This window comes from Podarcis gaigeae, assembly GCF_964106915.1.
Source record: "Podarcis gaigeae genome assembly, chromosome: 15".
NCBI lineage: Eukaryota > Metazoa > Chordata > Lepidosauria > Squamata > Lacertidae > Podarcis > Podarcis gaigeae.
In genome coordinates this window covers 1831803-1856402 of record NC_139692.1, presented here as the reverse complement: position 1 = coordinate 1856402, position 24600 = coordinate 1831803, and the positions used below count along the sequence as shown (strand labels likewise).

Below are 24600 nucleotides of genomic sequence, written 5' to 3'. Positions count from 1 at the left end.
TGAGGCACTCCACACACCAAGGAGTGGCGCGATGACAATCCCACCCCCCTAAGCGCCACCCTCTGTCCCCAACCAGAGAGAAATGAGCGCAGCCACTGAAGGACTGTGCCCTGGATCCCCACGTCGGCAAGGCGGTGGTCCAGGAGTTTGTGATCGACCATGTCGAAGGCTGCTAACAGGTCTAGAAGAATCAGCAGCCCCGACCTGCCTCGATCTTTGGCAATGCATCTGAAATCCAGTTGAAAATATTCTTCATTTCAGAAATTTAACTATGTTAAACAACTCACAATCTACATAGTTAATACAGAGCAACTTGCAAAAACAGGCATTTAGTGGTATGGAGACTACATAAAGTTAGTTCAGCCAGATATAGAAAGTTTTGTTTTTATTCCAGCCTAACAAAGGAATTTTTACCTTTAACAAAAAGAGAGAAAAGACATATTTCCTTTTAAAGAACATGATAGTATTAAGGTTAAACTATATAACTATAGGAAAAAAACCTTAAAATAATCCAACTGAAAAATCTTTAGATACTTGGGTAATGTCCATGGGTTGTTGTTGTTTTTAAAAAAGTTTTCTAGTATTATAACCACCTATTAAAACTAAAGCAATATATGTATTAACTGAACATACACAATAACACAAAAATGAAAATTCCAGGCAATATTCACCAAGTTAAAATAGTTGCCAGCTATTAGCTATTTTGCTGAAATTAGGTTACCATTTATTACTTGTTACAAACTGCTGAAATTTGAAGAATAGTTGGGTATTCACTTTGAAGTAAACATGCATAGGACTGAGGACGCTAACAGCTACTGCAGAGCTCACGTGTGTGTTAGTGGTCCAAGGGCAGTATGTGCTGTCCAACAGGGTGATTCAGGAAGAGATTTTCTCCTCATCTCTGCCTTGGGGGACTGCCTTCTCCATGCTCCTGGCTGGAGTCAACTGGCTGGAGAAACTATAGGAAGAAGAGCTTTTCACTGAGCTCAATTGCTGGTTCATGGTGTAGAATTTGACCTGAGAGAAAGGCCAACTTGTGAGCATACTTGCAAGGAGCTGGCACTCTGATGGTTCCTGGCCAATTCCAGTATATGTGGCAAAGCTTGAAGGTCAGCCTGTTAAAAAAGGTGGGAGGGAGAGAGGATAATTCCCCCCCCCAACAGAATATTAACCTTATTCTCTGGAAACTTTTCCCCCTCCTGTTCTAGAAGGAAGGATTGACCTTTAACAGTGACTGTGCTGATAAAGCCCTAGGAAAATATACCTGGAGGGTAGATAAAAAAACAATGATTTAAAATTTAAAAATCGGATTTTTTTTAGTTTAATCAGATTTTTTTATTTAAACCAGATTTTTAAAATAAATGCTTGTGGAAGAAAAATCTTTCTAAACATAGTTTTCTATTTAAGTTACATTACAGTTCAAAGGCTATTCACCAGGAAATAAGGATTTGTTTTAAGTTTTACATGTGTGCTAAAACTCAGTCTAAGTTTTTTTTTTTTAGATTGTTTAACCACATTGGTTAACAAACATGGATAAATATGCTATAATATTACTGTTTTAGTTAAATGAATTGTCTAAATTGTTATTAAGAAAATGATTATTTTTCTCCTTCCAATAAAGTACAGCAGAAAAATTGCCCAAACATAAACAGTTAACTTATTAAACCTCACAATAATTTCATAATTATCTATGTATTTCTAATAGTATAACCAAGTCAGTAATTTTTGATATAACTGTAAAAATTTATTATTCCAAAAATGAAGCCTTCATCTGGTTGTAAATATTAAGATTTTACCAGCAAGAATGAGTCTTTCTGTAAAAAAATGATTTAAATCAAGTCTTACTGAGTAGCGATTTACCGTATTTTTCGTCCCATAGGACGCTCCGTCCCATAGGACGCACCTACTTTTTTTGGGGGGGGGAAATAAAGGAAAAAAAATTCCTTTATTTCCCCCCCCAAAACCAGGTCGGGGAACAGTGGGATGGCGGTGCTGCGCCTCCCCACTGTCCCCGGAGCTTGTGGGGCTGGCCCATGTCTGCCTGGCGCGAGGGGCGCTCTGCTTCAGGGCGCCCCACGCGTCGGGCGGCAGGCTACAGTCCGCAGCATGGGGAGCCCTCTGTTTCAGGGCACCCCCCGGGCCCCCCGGGTGCGCAAGGCTTGCCAACACCAGTGCGGAGCACGGGGCGTCCTCCGAAGGGCACCCCGTGCTCCGCGCTGCCAGCTGCCGCCCGCAAGCCTTGCGCTCTCGGGGGGAGATCCCCCGGGTGCGCAAGGCTGGCCAATACCAGCGCGGAGCACGGGGCGTCCTCCGAAGGGCGCCCCGTGCTCCGCGCTGCCAGCTGCCGCCCGCAAGCCTTGCGCTCTCGGGGGGAGATCCCCCGGGTGCGCAAGGCTGGCCAACACCAGCGCGGAGCACAGGGCGGCCTCCAAAGGGCGCCCCGTGATCCGTGCTGCCGGCTGCCGCCCGCAAGCCTTGCGCTCCCGGGGGGAGATCCCCCGGGTGCGCAAGGCTTGCCGACACCAGCGCGGAGCACGGGGCGTTCTCCGAAGGGCGCCCCGTGCTCCGTGCTGCCGCCCGCAAGCCTTGCGCTCTCGGGGGGGGATCCCCCGGGTGCGCAAGGCTTGCCGACACCAGCGCGGAGCACGGGGCGGCCTCCGAAGGGTGCCCCGTGCTCTGCGCTGCCGCCCGCAAGCCTTCGGCTCCCGGGGGAGATCCCCGGGTGCGCAAGGCTAGCGGACACCTGCGCGGAGCACGGGGCGGCCTCCGAAGGGTGCCCCGTGCTCCGTGCTACTGCCCGCAAGCCTTCGGCTCCCGGGGGAGATCCCCGGGTGCGCAAGGCTAGCGGACACCTGCGCGAAGCACTGGGCGTCCTCCGGAGGGCGCCCCGTGCTCCGCGCTGCAGGCTGCCACCCGCAAGCCTTGCGCGCCCGGGGGAACTCCCTCCGGGCGTGCAAGGCTTGCGAATAGCTTCCTGGAGCCTGGAGAGCGAGAGACATCGGTGCGCACCGACGCCTCTCGTTCTCCAGGCTTCAGCGAAAGCCTGCATTCGCCCCATAAGACGCACACACATTTCCCCTTCATTTTTGGAGGGGAAAAAGTGCGTCTTATAGGGCGAAAAATACGGTAAATTGTGATTTAAATCAAACCCAACCTGCATACCTGCACCTGGAATTAAAAGCTACAGAGCTCTGCTTACAATTAACAAGAAACACAAAGGGAAAAGGGAAGGAAAAAGTAATGGACAAACAAATGACAAGGGAGAAGGTGGCAAAAGCAGTTTTGATGAGCAAAGTGGGAAGCAAGGGAGAAAGAGGGGATATTTTAGGGGCCATTTAAGAGGTGACAGGAGCAGTTGGCAGACTTAAGAAGTGCCATTAAGTATACCAGATAACTACTTTAGGCGCTATGTGGAGCCCCTAGATGCAAGAACCTGTAGTTTGGTTTAATTTGTACAGTGCTTCATCAGAAAGACACTTTATATAATATTTTCATTATTCACATTATTCTGGTGATCTTCAAATCAGAGTTTCTCTATACTTAATCCAATTCAGTTCTGGGCAACACCAGTCACTTTATCATAGGGTTAAGAACTTCAGGATCATGGCCACGGTTAGTTCTATGAATATACTGCTCCACTGCTATCCAATGTGCATTCCAATATCCATAGGTACAGGAAGGAAGACGAGAGAAGCATGTGCAACTAGAGTGCTGTCTTCCAGTTCAATTCCAAGCAAGGAAAGTATTTCTGGAAATTATTCTACAAGGATCTCAGCCAAACTGAGGCTGACAGATGTGAAAGAGTAAAATGCAGTGCCAGGTAAGGTACCTGCTGTTCAGACAGGATGATTAATTTAGGAGCTTCAGTGTTAAGCATTATTGAGCCACCTCTTTTACTCTGATAGCTCGGGGCAGGGGTGGGGAACCTTTCTGACTCCACAGGCCTGACCCCTATCAGGATCAGCCTCAGCAGCCTTATTTGACAGGTGGGTGGGGCTGCCTACCTATCAATCACCTGATGTTACAATGGCAGGTGCAAGATGGTTTTTGCCCCTTTGATTTTGCAAGGGATTCTGTGCAAACCCCTTGCAAAACTGAGCAGGGTTCAATGACAGTTAAATCCTGCTCTGTTTGGCTACTGGGTGTAGGATTGCACAGTCAATGTAGGATTTAACCCTGCCTATCAAAGGATATCCTGAGTGACACCAGCTGATGGTTAGGTGTGGTTTGGGGGAAATGGCCTCACGGGCCAACTTGAACACCCTGACCCACAGATCAGAGATTCCCCACCCTCAGTTTAGCAGAGTAAAGGTTCAGAAGTCAACTCTAATTTTAGACATTTGTTTTATAAAATTTACTACATGTATCAGTCATCCTATGATTAGAGTTATCTGAGCAACAAACAATTAAAAGAAATAAAAAAACAAAACCAATAAAACCAGAAGATGTACAAAAATAGGACAACTATTTGGAGTAGGGATTCGCAATCAGACAAAATGATGTAATAATATAATAAAGGGAGCAATCAAATGGACCTAGAGCATCTAAAATCACAAAAAATACAGCAGAAAACAAACCAAAAGAATTTGGCTGGTGCTGAAAGACATTAAAGTTGGGACAAGGTGAGCCCCTGATCTTTCACTTTGGCAAAGCATATCCTCACCAACAGCAAGCTAGTCAAAGCTCAAGCCTCCAGATGGGTTATCCTTAGAGCCATTATTCGGCACACTCAACTGTTCACCCTAGTCAAAGGACCATCTCACTATCAGAGCAGCAGTATAATACTTGCAATGGCAAGACATGAGATAACACCCGATTTCTAATCTTTTAAAAAGTAATGATATAAATATTTATATATTACTTTCTGTACATGTGAACTAAAAGCACACACACACACACATAAATCCCTAAGAGGAATTAAGAGATTACATCTAAAACATGAAATGCACTCACCTTTGCAGGTGGTCAGGACTGAGATTGGCAGTATTTCTTACACAGACATAGTGAGTTGGAATGCCACAACCTTGTCGTGCATAATGAGCCATCAAGTAAAAATCCACCCTAAGAATAATTTTTTTAAAAATGCTATCAATATACATATACATACATATATATATATATATATATATATATATATATATATATACACACACACACATATATATATATACACACACACACACACACACACACACACATATACACAATATATATCAATAAAGATATACTTTTTATTTACAAGCAGCACGCAAGCTAATCAAGTAAGTGAGGGACCAACTCGATTCTTCAATCCCTCAAAAAGAATTTGGGAAACAGAGGGGCTTATTCAATACCATTAGGCCATCTAGATCACAACTGTCTACATTTACTCGCAATACTTCTCCTGGTGTTTACAGGATTTTCTGCAGCCCTACCAAGAAATGCCAGCAGCTGAACTTGGGAGGTTTCACATGCAAACCATGTGCTCTGCTACTGAGCAGCGGCCCTTCCCCAACACCTTCTTGAGGGCACTGTCGGTGCTGACTTTAAAAAGCCCCTTGTCAACAAAAGAGAAGATCCTTACCTGTTGATCACATTGCAAGACTGGTTATTTGTCATGTATAGCCCTTAAGGGAGAGGGAAATCACTGACCAGTGGACACCACTTCCCATGTGCCTGGCCATGTTGTCTGGTTGGCTTGGAGGCATTCAGGTAAACTTGAGAAGCACTATGCTCTTCAGGTAGCTTGGTTAAACCCAAATTATTTTTTCCCCAGAGGAAAATTTGATATCTAGCCACATAGGCATAGTAATTTACAACTTGTTGTCACAGCTGCTGATGAGCAGCTTTTTATTCCCATCAGGTTAAATTTATGGCTCTTTCCTCTATCAAAAAGGGAAAGAGTGCAGAGATGAACACCAGTTTGACTGGCACAGATACCAGGAAGACAGAGGGTGTCATAGTATCTAGTTTGCCAAGGAAACCACCTAAAGATTTTCAACCTAGTGAGAAGTTTCATACACAAATCTTTAAGATGTTCAATGAAGAACTCCAGAAGACTGGAAACCTCTGGATTAAAGAGTAAAAGTTGATATTGAGGTACATTATGTAACCTGACTACATAGTTCGAGCATGCCACATTTCACCTGATTTATTCTATGGTGGTGGGAAGATGGAATTGGGTTCAGAGGAGGGCAACAAAGACTTTCAAGTGTTGGTTTGGAAAACAAACCCTATGAGGAAAGCTTAAGAGCACTGGAGGAAAGAGAAGACTGAGGGGGAAAACCAAAGCATCTTTCAAATACTCCAAGGGCTGTCACACAGAAGATAGTAAAGACTTCTCGGATGCCCCAAAGGACAGACTCATTTAATGGACTTAAGTTACAGGAGAGTATATTCTGGTTTAACGGTTTGAGAAAACAGATAGATCATTTCAGAAAAGGAACCTACACACAAACATGCTATACACAATGTCAGTGAGCAAGAATAAACACATGTTCCTCTTTCCCCTGTTCACAAGTGGCTGGGACAAGAAGCTTGAAAGCTATGACTTAGTAATGGACTGTTGTGTCATATGGACCAACCAACTCTATTTGACATTAACTGTCTAGTTTCAAACAAGCCAACTTCAAACCAGTTACTGAAGTTAGTCTGTTTGACATGAACCACATTTAAGATTAAACACAGTTCCTGGTCTGCATGATATATGTATAACAAAGGCTAGAAGCAGAAACTTTCAAGATCCTTCCCCACCCACATGGAAGGAGGAAGCATGCAAAACTCAGTGTTCATTCCAATTTATTCATGTTGCACTAAACTGTGGCAAATAACTACCGTATTTTTTGCTCTATAAGGCTCACTTTTTCCCTCCTAAAAAGTAAGGGGAAATGTGTGTGCATCTTATGGAGCGAATGCAGGTTGTGCAGCTATCCCAGAAGCCAGAACAGCAAGAGGGATTGCTGCTTTCACTGCGCAGCGATCCCTGTTGCTGTTCTGGCTTCTGAGATTCAGAATATTTTTTTTCTTGTTTTTCTCCTCCAAAAACTAGGTGTGTCTTGTGGACTGGTGCGTCTTATAGAGCGAAAAATACGGTAAATCAATCAACTATAAGCAACAAATTCTTCTTACAAAAAGAGCAGAGTAGCCTGTGAAAATATGGAGAGAAAGGGCTGTGTGACTGCTTTTCACTCACCAATCTCGGCTGGTGATTGTGTGGTCTATCACTGTACCCGGAGACGGAGTGGAGAAGTGATCAGTGGCTGCCAAATACATGTTGGCACTGATTTTCTTCTGTACAACCATCACCACCATTTTAGGCTCATAATTCTCAAAAGCTTCAAAGCATTTCTCTAGCTGGGGGATTTCATAGCTCTCCACCATTTTCAGCTGGCTATCCGATACACCATCTCTGTAAACTACAATCTTTTCAGGGAGATCGTGGTTCACCTTCAAGAGGCCAAACATGTAGGTTAAGATGTTGTAATATATGCAGAGAGACCTGGATAACTCAGGCAAACATCTTCTCTGGGCACTCTAGATACCTCCAGTATACAGACATAAATGCACTGTCTTTATTTGTAACCCTTTCTGCTCTCATTCAAGATAATTAGTGCCATGGCTGACTGCAAAAAACTCAAAAAGAGTAAGTTGTATGGAGACTGTGGAAAGTTACTCCTGTGACTATACCTCTCCATTAAAAAGAACAGCACTTGTTACTTGAGTTTATAGGGCACTACCAACATTCTAGAGAATATTAGCAATATAAACAGGTCCCTGTCCAAAATTTAGAATCTATATTTCAGAAAGTAGCAAAAGCAAAGCTGCACCTCTAATTTTTGAAGGGCCTAGGCAGGCTACCCTCAGTGGTCCCCCCCCAACATGCATTCCGCCACTTCCTCCACCCAGCTGTGGCACTGCTGAAGCTGCTATTCTCAGCCTCACATGTAATCATGCTTGCCCTGAAGCAGTGACGTGGGGTCACACAAGGGGCATCCGGCAACCTTCCCTTTGCTAGTGGGCTTATCCTAGCAGCAGGGGTACTGCAGTGGGGTGGGGAGCCAGGTGAACACCCTACAGCACTGCAATCAGATAAGACCATATGGGTGTGCGACGAAGACCGGCTGCTACCCCACCCTCTCCCCCTCATGTACAAGTGGGATTCTACAGAAGCAGCGCTGCAATGGGCCAGGAGCCCACTAAACAAGGGTAGATGGCTTTTCCTACTGGTAAGATACTGCACCTGATACCAGTGTGCAGGACAACCATACTGGTATCTCAGGACCAGCACAAATAAATATTTTTTCTTTTCAGTACAGGAAGTTATTAGCCTGGTCAGGCTTTCCTCAGTAGTTCATCCCTGCCAGAAAAGAACTTGTGTTTTCCTCACCTCATGGAACTTCTGCAGGGCTCCCACCAAGCAGACCTTCAGGCTATCTACAATTTCTTGATGAGGCAGCTGGAATACTACTCTAGAGTACCATCTTGTCAAAGTGCTGGTGGTAGAAAGAAAAAAAGGAGTAAATGCTAATGTTTAATTCAAGACACAAAGCCTAATTATGAATAATTAGGCCAAACTCTGGTAATTTCTCAGAATTATCAGTGCCCTAACAATACTCAAGTCCTCTCTCCTTATCATTTAGTAGTTTAATATTCCTGCAATTATATGATTCAATAGTACAAGAAACAAGCTAAATTTACAAAACAAAAAAAATTCCTTCCAGTAGCACCTTAAAGACCAACTAAGTCAGTTTTTGGTATGAGCTTTCGTGTGCATGCACACTTCTTCAGATACACTGAAACAGAAGTTTCCAGACCCTTCTATATAGTGAGAAGGTGGGGAGGGGTATTACTCAGAAGGCTGGTGGGAATGGGTGATTGGCAGATAGCTGTGATGAGCCTGTTGACGACTCTTAACGACTGCAATAGGTCTTACAGGGAGAAGCAAGGGGTGAAAAGGTGAAAAATGGCTTTGTCATATATAATGAGATAAGAATCCAAGGTCTTTGTTCAGGCCAGGTTTCTCCATGGTTTTAAGTTTGGTGATAAGTTGTAATTCAGCAGCTTCTCTTTCCAGTCTATTTCTGAAATTCCTTTGTAGTAAAACAGCTACTTTGAGATCTTGTATAGAATGTCCTGGGAGATTGAAGTGTTCTCCTACTGGTTTCTCTGTCTTGTGATTCCTGATGTCCGATTTATGTCCGTTTATTCTTTGGCGTAAGGTCTGGCCTGTTTGTCCAATATAGAGAACTGAAGGACACTGTTGGCATTTGATGGGTATCAGTCTGGCTCTGTTGATCTGTTGTCTAACTTCATCTGTTGGGTATTTTAGTTCTTTACTTACACCGTAAACCAACTGACCGACAAACATATCTACATGCCTCTAGCTACCATCCCAAACATACCAAACAGTCCAGTGTATATAGCCAGGCACTACGTTACAGCCGCATCTGTTCCAATTCTACAGACAGAGACTCTCACCTAAGAGATCTACAGCAAACCTTTTTAGAACTAAAATACCCAACAGATGAAGTTAGACAACAGATCAACAGAGCCAGACTGATACCCAGAGAGAACTTGTTGCAAGACAGACCCAAAAAAGAAAATAACAGAACACCTCTAGTCATCACATACAGCTCCCAAGTTAAAACAGTACAACGCATCATCAGAGATCTACAACCTCTCCTGGACAATGACAGTTCTCTTTCTCAAGCTCTGGGAGGAAGACCTTTCATTGCCTACAGACAGCCACCCAGTCTTAAACAACTCCTAACCCACAATAATACTACAACCAGACCTAACACGGACACTGGCACCAGAGCCTGCAGTAAACCCAGATGCCAACTTTGCTGCCACATACACCCGAACAACACCATTACTGGCCCCAGCAACATCACACATACCATCTCGGGACTATTTAATTGCTCATCGTCTAACATTGTGTATGCCATCAAATGCCAACAGTGTCCTTCAGAGAAACCAGTAGGAGAACACTTCAATCTCCCAGGACATTCTATACAAGATCTCAAAGTAGCTGTTTTACTACAAAGGAATTTCAGAAATAGACTGGAAAGAGAAGCTGCTGAATTACAACTTATCACCAAACTTAAAACCATGGAGAAACCTGGCCTGAACAAAGACCTTGGATTCTTATCTCATTATACATGACAAAGCCATTTTTCACCTTTTCACCCCTTGCTTCTCCCTGTAAGACCTATTGCAGTCGTTAAGAGTCGTCAACAGGCTCATCACAGCTATCTGCCAATCACCCATTCCCACCACCCTTCTGAGTAATACCCCTCCCCACCTTCTCACTATATAGAAGGGTCTGGAAACTTCTGTTTCAGTGTATCTGAAGAAGTGTGCATGCACACGAAAGCTCATACCAAGAACTGACTTAGTTGGTCTTTAAGGTGCTACTGGAAGGAATTTTTTTTTGTTTTGACTATGGCAGGCCAACACGGCTACCTATCTGTAACTAAATTTACAATCTGAGTAGCACAGCTTGCACATCGCTTTAAGACACAGTTAAGTTGAACTAGGGCTTTAAAAGCATTGCTAATGCACAGGAAGAAAAGTTTAGCTGCTTTGCTCCTCCCCTGCTCTCAAAGCACTATCCAGAAATAAGCATTGGTTTGACTCCGTGCTATCCAACAGGGGCTCATGATTTGTCTCTCTCTAAACCATGAGTGGTTAGCAAAGAACAAACCTTAGTTATAGCTGCAGTGGTGGTGGAGTAAATCAGCTACAATTTTCTTTTTGTCCACTAACATTTTACACATTCACCTTTAAACCATAATTGCTCTTTATGGTGGTTTGCAATTATTATTTCATTTCAAATCTCTTTCCATGAGGGATCCTGAAGTGATTTAGAAGATGATCAAAACATAAAAATCAGTTGTATACTCAAGGACAGGAACAATTGAATATATAAAAACAATTAAAACACACAAACAATATGCCTGACTATCCCTGCAGGACCTACCCTTCCCCCTGCCTCACCCCGATTTACAGCAACTGGCCTTGACACCAGACAGCTGGGTGGGAGGATAAATTCACAGGCAGACACATCAGTCTTACGCTGTGCCACCAGCAGCAAGAGAGCAGCAGCAGATGGAACAACTGCAGAGCAGGTAGCAGAGAACAGTTTTACCATATTTCTGTTTTGCTTTTGCTTCTGGTCCTCCCTGGAAGGAGAGGAGACACCAGACCATCCCTGGAGGACCCACCTACTGACCTTGATGCCAGACGTCTCGGTGGGGATTTAAAAAATGTTGCTGGCATCCATTTGTCTCAGGAGACAATGGAAGAGTGATGTGAATGATTTCTGGGCTAGGGAATAGGATGTTGGGTGTTGAGGCTTTATTTTTATCTGCTAGTGGGTGGGAATATTCTTTTGTTTATTGTGTGTGTACTGCTTTTTTACAAAAAACAAAAACACTTTTCTGGGGATAGTGGATTTGTTTGTTTGTTTCCCCAATACATTGCATGGAATATTGATGTGTTATATGGCCCTCCCCCTCTCCTTCTATGGTATAATGTACAGTATAATGTGTTTTCATTGTAAGTTACTTGGAGACCCTTTGGGTGACAAGCAATTAAAAAGTTCCAATACATTAGCAAACAAGCAAATAAACACATACATTTATACAATACATTAATAAAATAAATTCAAATCTACCACAGATTCCAACTGGGGTGTGTGTGTGTAATTGGAGTTCCAAAGGCTAGGCATAATTCTAATATAGAATTACTGTTCTGCCCTATAGCAGAACAAACCTCCTGATAGGATGGTATCTGCTGAATGCCCTTCTTGAAGAATGGAGTGATCAGCCAAGAGAGACAACCTTTTACGTATTCTGGTCCCTAGTTTGATAGGGCTCTGTACACTCATAACAGCACCTTGAACATAACATCAGCTAGTTGGCAGCCAGTACAGCAGCAGGTTAATATAATGCTGATATTATGCCCAGTGAACTGTAAAACCTACCACATTTTTCACTAGCTACAACCTCTAGATCATCCCGCAGGGCAGCCCCAGAAAGCTCATTGCAAAAATCCAAACTTAGAATTTAAAATGACGTGTAAAAGAGAAGACTGATTTGTTTTCCCAATTCCTGTTAGACCTTTATGAATCAATTCCCATGAGTAGACTATAAGAAGTTGTACTTTAAAAATAATAATTAAAAAAGGCCATACAAAATTCTGCAAAATAAATGTTACCAAACGGGATCTGATGACCAGATACGTAGTCCATGTACAACTACAGATCACTGTCAAACAAAACCAAGATAAATAAACCATAGGTATGTGAATGCGAGGAAGGCAGTGACGGGTACTATTTGTAGCATAGACATAATGGTTATGTCTATGCTATGAACTATCTTGGAATATACAGCTATCCAGTATTAAATATACAGCTATCCAATATTAAATTGCAAGCCTTTAAATCAGCAAAAGCTATTTTGAAATCCGCTGCTTGTAAAGGTGGAAATCTGGTTAACCCAGCTCTATCTATAAAGCAAAATCAATGGCCCAGCTTTTATATGGTGCAGAGGTTTGGGGTACCTCAAATGTCTCTGGTTTGGAATCCCCACAGAATTATTTTTTAAGAATCCTTTTAGGTTTACCCAAAGACATGCAATCTGCCATGGTTAGGTTGGAAACTTGTATGTTGAGCACAGAGAGCCAAATAGATAAAAGAATCCTCTGTTACTGGTTCAGAGTTCAACAGATGGACAACACTAGGCGACCCAAAAAATGCCTGATTGAGCTCTCAAATGGATTACCCCTTAAAAACTCGGCACATCACGCTGCCCAACTGATGGGCAAATATGACTTCTCAATACAAAAAAAAATCCTTCCAGTAGCACCTTAAAGACCAACTAAGTTAGTTCTTGGTATGAGCTTTCGTGTGCATGCACACTTCTTCAGATACACAGACTTTTCAATGACCGAGATCAAGTAACTTTCCTTATATTCCCAGAAAAATATTTTCAAATGACCCATAAGGGCAGTGGCAACTAAAAATGACCTAAACTCTATGTACACATCCACATGCACCCCATTATATTTTAAACTTAGAGAGGTCCACGAACATACACCTTATTTCAATGAATTGACTTTTGTACAACTTGGGAAAGCTTTTACAGAGTTACGATTAAATACAATAAACTCTGCTTATAGAGATGGGAGACACAGAGGCATACCAACAAACGAACGTGTTTGCATTAGGGGATGCCCTGGATTAGAGGACCTTATGCATTATATCTCGCGCTGCCCCTTATATAATGAAGCAAGAGAACAATTTTTAGCACCTATAATGACAAGGTCCCCTAGCCAGAACGCCTCTGACATGAGTTTATATCTCCTCACAGACATAGATAAGTATGTGACCTGGTGTGTAGCACTCTTTGCAACTGCCACTAGGAAAACTAAAGCAAATTATATAGCCAAGATAGCCAACAACTGTAAAGGAGATGAATTTATTTGACCCTATCTACATCAAGAAAAGGGACGCGGGTGGCGCTGTGGGTAAAACCTCAGTGCCTAGGACTTGCCGATTGTATGGTCAGCGGTTCGAATCCCCGCGGCGGGGTGAGCTCCCGTCGTTCGGTCCCAGCTCCTGCCCACCTAGTAGTTCGAAAGCACTCTTAAGGGCAAGTAGATAAATAGGGACCGCTTTATAGTGGGAGGGTAAACAAATGGCGTTTCCGTGTGCTGCGCTGGTGCTGGCTCACCAGCTGCAGCTTCATCACGCTGGCCACATGACCCAGAAGTGTTTTCGGACGGCGCCGGCTCACGGCCTGTAGAGATGAGCACGCAACCCCAGAGTCGGACACGACTGGCCCGTACAGGCAGGGGTACCTTTACCTTTTTATCTACATCAAGCTATATTCTATCTTTATCACCAAACTCCGAATATAATTGCGCATTGTATTACTTAACATTATTTTTTAATATCTTAGTTGCCATGTGGTGATTTTAGCATATAAATTTTATTGTTTAATGTCTTAACCTGTATATTAAGGTACTTTTATAGCTCTGTTTAGAGTAGGTAATGTCTGGATAATATAAATATTTTAAGTTTTTTTGTATTAATTCAGCATATTTTCTTTTAATTGTTGAATGATCCTGTGTACATTGTGGCAGCCTTTGGCTATATGCAATAAAACTGACTGACTGACTGACTGACTGACTGATGGTTAAACAAGACAGGGTTACAAAGCATGAATCCTATTACACCAAGAAAAAGTAATTAAAGTATTCAAATGCCCTGAGTTACTGTATCAGCCATCAGTTGTACACTCATTGCCCAAGCTGCCCTCCTGTACTCAGATATAGGCAGGCAATAATTGTTATTTATTATCTTTATTATCTTGTAATACCTACCCCAAAGGAAATGCATCACAAAGAGACACCTCACCTCAGAATTTTAAACATAATGAAAAATGAACAACACACAGTCATCTAAAGCAATACTGACAAAATACTAACTGGAACTAGTAAAGGTAAAGGGACCCCTGACCGTTAGGTCCAGTCGCAGACGACTCTGGGGTTGCGGCGCTCATCTCGCTTTATTGGCCAAGGGAGCCGGTGTACAGCTTCCGGGTCATGTGGCCAGCATGACTAAGCCGCTTCTGGAGAACCAGAGCAGCGCATGGAAGCACCGTTTACCTTCCCACCAGAGCGGTACCTTTTTATCTACTTGCACTTTGACGTGCTTTCGAACTGCTAGGTGGGCAGGAGCTGGGACTGAGCAACGGGAGCTCATCCCATCACAGGGATTCGAACCACCACCTGCAGCGCCACCTGCAACTACTATCAGCAGTCAAATGCAAATTCACACCCAAAGCTTTCCCGAATAAACATGTTCACACTGCTCATAAGCACAATGAATTAGAAACAAATCAGCGATCAATGCAATTGGAACAAGCCACTGTCAGATGTCAGGCATGCAGTTAAAAAGCAGTGATAGGTAGGTTTACCATATTTTGAAGAGCAAAAAAGAGGACACCTTTTTGGACTTCTACTTTTAACGACGGATCGCTATGACGACTTTCATTTTAAATAACCCTACTATATATAGGCTATAGAAGCTATGATATATTGCTAGTAGCAATGTTCTTAACTTTCCACAACCAAATAATCATACAACATTTTGCTCTCTTACTTGTCACATGAAAGTATTGGGACTCATGTTCCCATCTTTGGGAACATCAGTGTGCACATCTCAATTTATTAAACTGTTGAACATGTACATATGGACTCTCGTGAAGGGCAGAGAGATGTTAACTCTTGCCTTCTCAGACTCCTTCGCCAAGATCCCGTAGCTGAGCCAGTGAGTCAGCCGCAAGAGAATGGATTTATACACTATGTAGCTAGTTTAAGATGCTGCTCTGTTTTGTGATTCTCTGTTGAAGACTAGCTTAGATCTGAGTCTAATGCACTAGGATTTTTTTCTGGGGTTATTGTAAACAAACAAACAACAATCAACCCACCCCTGACATTTTGCCCAATTTAAAAAATCTGCCCAGATGGAAATTTTAATCAGGGGAAAGAGTGCATGTCCGGGAAATAGAGGACATCTGGAAACCCTATCACAGAGATTATTAAAATACAAGCAACCTGTGAATCTGAATCTTTGAATCCCATGAAAGCATAAGATCCTACTAGATCAGGTCAAAGGTCCGTTTAATCCAGAACTCTCTTCTCATGGTGGCCAACCAGAGGCCTATGGGAAGCCCGCAAGCAGAACCTAAGCACCACAGAACAGTCCCTATCTGCAATTCCCAGCAATTGGTATTCGGAGGCATAAAAGCTGTTCCTTTTAAAAAGAAAAGAAAAAAGCAGCAGCTACAGGAGGGGAGACATGCAACCTGCATCCAGACTGCAGCATGGGATGAGGGAGACGAGAGATTAGCCCTTTTCCTGTTGAAAACTGCATCACAGAGCCGGAAGACAATTTTGAGAATGAAGAACTAAACAAATCCCTTCCACACTCCAGTATCAATCTACCATATTTTTCACTCTATAAGACGCACCCGACCATAAGACGCACCTAGTTTTAGAAGAGAACAAGAAAAAAAAATATTCTCTTCCTCTCTGCTCAGTGCCTCTCCATCAAAGCGGGAGGAGAAACGGGGCGCTGCGCAGAAAGGGAAAGCTGCACAGCGCCTCTCCAGCAAAAGCAATGCGAAACCTCAGGAGCGTAGCGGGAGCGCTCCCGCTGCGCTCGGGAGGCTTTGGGCGGCTATCCCTGAAGCCAGGAGAGCAAGAGGGATTGGTGTGTACCGATCCCTCTTGCTCTCCTGGCTTCAGCAAAAGCTGTGCAGCCTGCATTTGCTCCATCAGGCGCACACACATTTCCCCTTGCTTTTTAGGAGGGGGAAAGTGTGTCTTATAGAGCGAAAAATACAGTATATTGGGCTTGCAAAAAAAAAGGGAAGGAAAAAAGAATCCCAGCTATCAGATTCAAAAATGAATTTAGTGCCATGTCCTGAAAGTCCCAAGCGTTCATAGAGCTTGCCTTAAATGCAAGGTGACCATGACAACCTCCAGACTCTTATCTAGCTTCAATTCTGCACCCCCAGATCCTCCTCTACCCAGCCCCAACCTCCTTTTAACTCCCACCTACTTTTTGGGCTGGAGTGCCAGAGAGAAGGAAGAGTGGTTCCCTTCTCACCTACCAGAAATGACATCAATAGCCTTTGAGGAAAATACATTTACCTAGGATTGCAATACGTCCAAAATTTCCTGGAAATAGTTGGCAATCGAAGGTCGGAAGCTGTGTCTGGGCGGAAATCGATGAAGCATCCCAGAAAATCTGGACATATGGCAACCCGTGTCTGCAGTGTCATTTTTGACAATTTTCCCTAAAAACAGTTCAAAAACTGTCCAGATTTCCACTTTTTGAAATATGGCAAACCTAAATTTACCAGAGGGTACTATGCTTGCCACACTGCATCCAAAACAGGGTGGGAGTGGAGAATGAAATTTCTTTTCCTTTCCAGCCTGCTACCACTGCCATGGCACTTATTATACTCTAGTGTAATACAGGCAAGGGGAGTGGAGACATGAAGAGGGAGACTGGAGCCTTAAGAGCAGTGCTATTTTTCTAGAAAAAGAGGCTGTAACTCATCATGAACACCTCCCTCATTCTCTTAGAATGGCAAGGACGCCCACCTGAGTGCTGGCTGAAAAAAAAGTCCTGCATAAGAGGTATGAATTCATCCTGGCTTGGAAATTAGTGAAGCTATTTCCTGATTTCTGAGAAAGTAGTTGTGCTATATCTAAACTTTTCTGAAACACTGGTCAAAGGATACATGGAACTCAAATCTTCATCCACAGCTGTTAACAATGGCTGCTCGGGACACAACAGTGAGCACAGTTCTGGAACAGACTTTCATTCCCAGACACCAAAAAGTTAAAGGTCTTTCCAAACAAACTGTACTTACTGATTGATGCTTGCCACAAAGCCAACCACAGAACGCTTTCCCCTACTGGGGTCATGATATACATCCATGCCAATTGCCATCAACTTTTTCTGGAAAGCAAAAAAATATTTTTTTAAAAAAAAAATCCCGTTGCAGTGCAGTAGCTGGTGTGTCCATAATTCAAAACTGCAATCAATACAGGCAAATTTTTTTAAAAAAACAACAACACTGCACTGGAGAAAGCACTGGAATTAAAAGAGACAAAGTTGCAACCTTGTTGCATGATCTGCAAGTCTCATTATGGTATGCTTACCAATTAAGTTTTCCCCAAGTAAAAGTAAGTTTTTATATAACTTACCAGAGGGATGTCCACACCCCAGAGTTCGCCACCTAGCTTACAATTTATCTGCAGCAGAATTTTCTGCGCTATGCTCCTAAATTTGCTAGGATTGGTTGTAATTGTTCGAACATTAATAACCTGATGGAAGAAGAACAAATTGAGCACCATTAACACCAAGCAAGACATTAACCAATCACCCTTCATCCACCTTCCAGCCTATTGTGCAGAGTTGGAAAGGCCCATAAGAGTCATCTAGTCCAAGTCCCAGCAGTGCAGGAATCTTTTGCCCAAAGACTCTTGAGCTCTTGATCCTTAAGAGTCTCATGTTCCACCAATTGAGCTATCCAAGGAACCATCACCTACAATAAGCTCCTCTCTATCATCTTACTTACCTTCAGATTATTCTTACTATGATCTCCAACTCTCCTTCTGTGCTTGGGTGTGTGAGAGACAGAAGGGGAGAAGGGAAATAGGAAGGGAGGAAAGAAGAGGCTTAAAGGTGGCAAGGTTTGTTTATTTTTTAAACTCGGCTCCCAGCACCTTGCAGCCCGCCTGGAAAAGAAGCTTATGGCCGCGGCACCAGAGCAAAGTTCCCAGTCTGTGCCTGCTCTGTGGTTTGCTGTCCCCTGCAGGAGACAGGGGAGAGCTGAATCAGCAAAGTTGGCTTCATGCAGTTTATCATCAGGGCAGATATTTTGAACTGGTTATCACAATGTGATTTCAAACCGGTTTTCAACAATATACACCAGTCTGAAGATATACAATGTCTGTTCTTGGTGGTTTTCATATGGAAGAGCATTTCACAAGATGGGAACCAACATGAAGGTCTTGCTCCTCATCAGTGTCTGTGACACCTTGCACAGCTGTGGCAATCTGGAACAAGCTCTCAGATGCTGCACAGAGCATGTGGGGATAAACATAATAAATAATAATAATAATAATAATAATAATAATAATATTTATCACTTATACCCCACCCATCTGGCTGGGCCTCCCCAGCTACTCAGAACACTAAAACCATGATAAAAGATCAAACATTAAAAACCCCCCTAAACATATGGAAGAAGGCAGTCCTTAACATGCTCTAAACCAAAACATTTATATTTCTTCTTTCCTCTGCTCCTTTTAGAGTTGTTGCAGGCTAAGTGGGGAAAATATTGAATAAAACGTGATGGAAAACTACACAGAAGCATCGTATTTTATGTGAATGTTGTTGCTTAGCAGTCTCAATGGGCAACGCTTTGTATCCAATCCGGGGCAGTACTGCACAAAAAGTTTCCCGTTTATGAAAAAGCAGTACAGCATGAAGAAAGAAAGATAGGGATGTTCCTAAAGAAAGGTACTATATGGGAATACAAGAATCTTTCATAGATTGTGCAAACAAAGTCCATAAGGGGCCCTACAGCTGCCCTCCTTCCAGGCACATGCAGACCCAGCAGTTGGGTGGAACCTGGATCCGCATCTGATGTTCATGCAAGCCTTCAGGTAGGCACGGGTGCCCAAAGCATTATCAGCATAAGAATTATGCAGTCAACTATTTGACTTACCTGAGAAGGTATCGGAGATTGTATACAGCACAATTTTTTAATGGCCCCATACAAGTCATCCTTAGTCCCAGTGATAATGCAAACTACCAACTGTAGAGTTTCCTTTAAAAAATGGGAGGGGGAGGGACTACTGGTTAGACTTACAAAAGAATAACATTACCACATCAAAAACTAGAACAGTAAATGCTATAATCATGGGGAACTGTATCAGAGCTAGTATGGTGTAGTGGTTAGTATGTTGGACTAGGACCTGGGAGCTCAGGGTTCAAAGCCCCACTTGGCCATGAAGTTCACTGGGTGACCTTGGCCAGTCCCTGCCTCTCAGCCTAATTTCCTCACAGAGTTGTTGTAGGGATTAAATGAGGAGAGGTAGAACCATGCACACCACATTGGGCTTCTTGGAGAAAAAAAGTGGGATATAAAAGCAGTAAATAAAATAATGAAAGAGCTAAAATTGTTTACAGGAAATACTCTAGTTGCATAATCATGTTCTAACTGTACAAGCTGTGAAACAGCAGGCTGACTGCTATATTGACCAACGTTTAATGGTATTTATGCAGCACAAAATTTCATCAAAGAACATAAGCATTCACAGTTTTCAATCTGGCTATGACTTTATGGCAAATAAAGGTAAAGGTAAAGGGACCCCTGACCAGTTGTGGACGACTCTGGGGTTGCGGCGCTCATCTCGCTTTACTGGCCGAGGGAGCCGGCGTACAGCTTCTGGGCCATGTGGCCAGCATTCTGGCGAACCAGAGCAGCGCACGGAAACGCCCTTTACCTTCCCGCCAGAGCGGTACCTATTTATCTACTTGCACTTTGACGTGCTTTCAAACTGCTAGGCTGGCAGAAGCAGGGACCGAGTAACAGGAGCTCACCCCGTCGCGGGGATTTGAACCGCCGACCTTCTGATCAGCAAGTCCTAGGCTCTGTGGCTTAACCCACTGCTACCTGCGTCCCTATGGACAAATAAAATACCCATAGTAGTCTAACCTAGGATTTTGACAACATGTTCACAATTGAGTGTTTACAGTATTAAAAAATGGATTTTCAGGGTGCTCTAAATATTTTTCTCAAACCTACAATGCTTAACTATGCATTAACCCTCTCATCAGCTTCACTTTTACTCAACCAGGACTGTTTCTTTCCAGCCAAATCAGTGTGAAGACATTACTATGCCATGTAGCCAGATGTGATTGTGCAATGAAGTTATAAAAGCCAATTTAAAGCAAAGCAATGAATTATCCCCTCTTTCCGAAGAGATGAAAGTGGTTGCCCAATCCCACAAAAAAACTGATAAGAGTTTGCTTCCCCCATGTTGGGGCTCAGTATCAATTTTACCTGGCAATTTTGGATTAAGATAAATACACCCAACATGGTACTACTAGAAAAACAGCCTCTCCATGCAGAGTTCTTCCCAATGTTATGATCACTTTCAGCTTGCCTGATCACAGGCCACTACCGCTGCTGGTGACAGGCAGGAAACCTCATAACATTGGGCACTGAAGTGTTTTGCATCACTCCAACAAGAAGCCAGAGAACTTGACATGACAATTTCATCAGCAGACTGCTGTGTTCATAATATATAATTCTGCCCTTGTTATTAATAATAATTAAATTTGTATACCACCCTATACCTGCAGGTTTGTATGCCTCCCTATACCTGCAGTTTTCAGGTTCACAGGATAAAATCAGAATACAAAACCACAAAATACATAATCAAAATAAAAACAAAACACCTCAACAACCCCCAATAACATCTGTCTCCTGTAGAATGTTGACTAGAGCATGAAACCACACCCTTTCCCATCATATTCAGGCTACTAGAAAACCTGGAATGCTAAAGAAGCTTATTATATAGAAGTTAATTGGATAAATGCCAAGTCAATTTATACTTCGGGTGACAGGATATTATGGAGACATTTGTTGTATATTACAGAGCAACCCAGCAAACTTCATTATATTTAAGCTGACAGTTTTAGCCAATTATTGTTTCCCATAAGGCTTCAGTGAAATGTTGAAGACACGAGATGCACAGAACTGCACCTACAACCATTAATACTTCTACTCATTAGATGTCCACTACTATATCTAGTATAGTATAGGGACGCAGGTGGCGCTGTGGGTTAAAGCCTCAGCGCCTAGGACTTGCCGATCGAAAGGTCGGCGGTTCGAATCCCTGCGGCGGGGTGCGCTCCCGCTGCTCGGTCCCAGCGCCTGCCGACCTAGCAGTTTGAAAGCACCTCCGGGTGCAAGTAGATAAATAGGGACCGCTTACCAGCGGGAAGGTAAACGGCGTTTCCGTGTGCGGCTCTGGCTCGCCAGATGCAGCTTTGTCACGCTGGCCACGTGACCCGGAAGTGTCTCCGGACAGCGCTGGCCCCTGGCCTCTTGAGTGAGATGGGCGCACAACCCCAGAGTCTGTCAAGACTGGCCTGTACGGGCAGGGGTACCTTTACCTTTACCTTACTATATCTACAATAAAATGCTCTTTGTTGCTATTTCAGCAATACCAACTAGAAAGTTTCAATACTCAAAACTCCGTTATGAAAATACCTCACTACTTAGTAGTGATTTGAGAGCTCTGGCGTAAGTCTCTATTCGGTCATCCTTCAATTCATTCCAAGCAGGTGGAGTTATCTGGATACCAAGTGAGCCAGAGATCTTCTGCATCATGCTGACCAGTTCACGTGCTTGCTCTATTGTCCGCTTCGGATAAAACAGTGCCCAGTAATGAACTGGAATCTAAGAAGAGAAATGAAGTCAGAATACGTAGTGCAGCCTCTTCCAACTCAAAAGGATTGATACAGACTACTCACAAAACCTCTTATGATCTTATCACTACTAGGTTCAACTATTCACTTCTATCACTAAAGAGACCGCAAACAATGGTAGGCAGGAATCTTCTTCTCCATCTCCTGTCAAGGAAGTCCACCCATATTTCCTGCTCTATAAGTAGAAAGAAAGGTGGAAAAATTGGTAGATTTCTGCTTGGAGAGAGGGTGGCTCACCCCATTTTGCCACCCAAGGCAAAATGGCAATTGCTGCCTCCTGCCCCCCTCCTACATCCCCACCATTTCCACTGTCATACCATGCCCCTCTCCACACACTTCCACCACTGGAAAACACTGGCTCTCCCCAAACTCGGTGGGAGTCAGGCATTCCACAAAGCGTTGCTGCTTGGCCTCTCCAGCAGGGGTCAGGAAAGCCAAGCAATAATGCCATGTGCCACAACGCCTCCCTCTCACCATTGAGGGGGACATTCTTCCAGTGGCAGAAGCAATGGGAATGACTGCAAGGAGGAATGCGGAAAAGAAAAAATGCCATGGTGCATCTGCAACTGCATAACCGGATGCCTTCATCGGTCCCAGATGCAACAAAACATGTCTATCCCATATCGGTTTCTATAGCCACAGTAGGCGCTGTAACCTTCCAACAGTTTGACTTCATCGCCAGAAACACACTCCTCCATTATCTCCTGAGACAGAAGGATGCCAACCATTTCAGATCTGTCATGTAAAAATAAAGATAGCTGTGTTAACCGTCTCACTAGTGCAGTCATACCTCATGCTACGTTTGCTTCATGTTACATTCTTTCATGTTACGTCCCGTGGCGACCTGGAAGTACTGGAAAGGGTTACTTCCGGGTTTCACTGCTCACACAGAAGCATGCACACAAGCGCCAAATTGCGCAGAGCACCAGCACAGATATGGCGCTTCAGGTTGCCCTCTTTTCATATTGCGAACGGGCCTCCGGAACGGATCCCGTTCGAACCAGAGGTACCACTGTATGTGGATTCACAGCTCCTTGGGGTGAACATGAGCTAGTCTCTCCTCTGAATGTCAGTTCAAAAGGGCATTTTCAGGCAACTGGTAATCCTTCTAGTTCAGTGGTTTTCAGCCAGTGTGCCATGGCACCCTGGGGCACCTTGAATGATGCTCAGGGGCCACTCTTTCCTTCCTTCCCTCCCTCCCTCCTCTGATGCCCTCTCACGTCTCTGCATTCCAAAGGCTTGTGCAGCTGTTTGTTGCAGTGGCCGTGGCTACAAGCTCCCCAGGCTAATGGTGCCTCTGGGGCTGGCCAGGGGTACTGGTTGCCAGGAGCTGAGGTGGCCTTGATGTAAAGAAGCAAGTGGATGAGGGAGCCCAGCCAGCTAGTCCACCAACCCTTGCTGCTGGGAACGGACAGACAAGTGGGAGGCTGGGCAGGCAGGCAGGCAGGCTCTGTAGGCAAGGTGTGGGCTTCTGAGGCTCAGAGCACGTTTCTCCTTAGGGGAGCTGCAGAAAGAATGTAGTTGGTCAAGGGAGCTGTGGACTGAAAAAGGTTGAAAACCTCTGGTCTAGTTCATTAACCCAAAATCATCTCTGGTCCAGAGGAAGGTGTTCTTTCAAATATTCTAGAAGGCAATCTGGGAAACAGAGATGAATGTGGGATCTACTATATCAGTGTGGAATTTTGTCAGTGTCTGAGATCAAACTTACTGCAGAGATGCAGGCCTCTCTGACTACTTCTTTGGACCAGTTTAGGTCTTCTGATGTATTGAAGGAGGTATTCTTCAGGTTGATTCTTTCCATGGGGAGAATACGTCCTTTTGTCTAGTACAGAAGATTCCATAAGAGGGAAGCAGGACCAGGGAAACAAATAGGTTGAAGGATAGCATATTTCTGCTTAGGTTAGTAACACAAAAGCTTGAATCTCTTCAACAATGAACAACAACCCCAAAATATTAGATTCCCCATACACTTAAACAGCTAAGAAGTGTGCATGCACACGAAAGCTCATACCAATAACAAACTTAGTTGGTCTCTAAGGTGCTACTGGAAGGATTTTTTTTTATTTTGCTTCAGCTAATGGTCAGCCATTTGTCTGGGTGGAAAATGACTCCCAGGGTAGCTTCTCCCCTAAATTGTGTCATGGTGGTGGTGATGCAACTGCAGAGACAGATCACTAGCCAGAGATTTTTATGAGCTGCCTACGATGCATTCCACCAGGATTGGTGGCCTGTGAGCAAAATGACTACTGAAACTAGGGGCCTTCTAATTACCACCACTCTTGATGGCTTCCAGAAGCATAGGGTTAACTCCATAGTGAACAACGCAGCATTTGTAAACTTTTTTGCAGAATATTTTATGCTGTAACTATTATTTGAACTCTAATTATCATTAAAATATTTGTGTTTTAACTGGCTTGTTCTTCTTTATCATAGAAAGGGACCCTGAGGATCCTCTAATCCAACCTCCTACAATGCAGGAATAGGCAGCTGTCCCTTACGGGGATCGAACCTGCAACCATGGTGTTATC

General features: G+C 43.6%; 1 protein-coding gene across 2 annotated transcripts in view; it reads right to left on the bottom strand.

The window, feature by feature from the left end:
- Window positions 1–368: 368 nt before the first annotated feature.
- The window catches only part of PIWIL2 (piwi like RNA-mediated gene silencing 2), a 54741-nt gene continuing 30509 nt past the window's right edge, over window positions 369–24600 (bottom strand). For both annotated transcript variants that reach the window (XM_083713469.1, XM_083713468.1), the window contains exons 15-23: window positions 23781–23894; window positions 21855–22043; window positions 19299–19400; window positions 17770–17889; window positions 17433–17521; window positions 8366–8471; window positions 7172–7425; window positions 4954–5061; window positions 369–1115 (exon numbers count right to left, since the gene is read on the bottom strand). In XM_083713469.1, coding sequence (XP_083569595.1) covers window positions 959–1115; window positions 4954–5061; window positions 7172–7425; window positions 8366–8471; window positions 17433–17521; window positions 17770–17889; window positions 19299–19400; window positions 21855–22043; window positions 23781–23894 — 1239 coding nt within the window. In that variant the 3' untranslated portion in view covers window positions 369–958. The remainder of the gene's footprint in view (window positions 1116–4953; window positions 5062–7171; window positions 7426–8365; window positions 8472–17432; window positions 17522–17769; window positions 17890–19298; window positions 19401–21854; window positions 22044–23780; window positions 23895–24600) is intronic.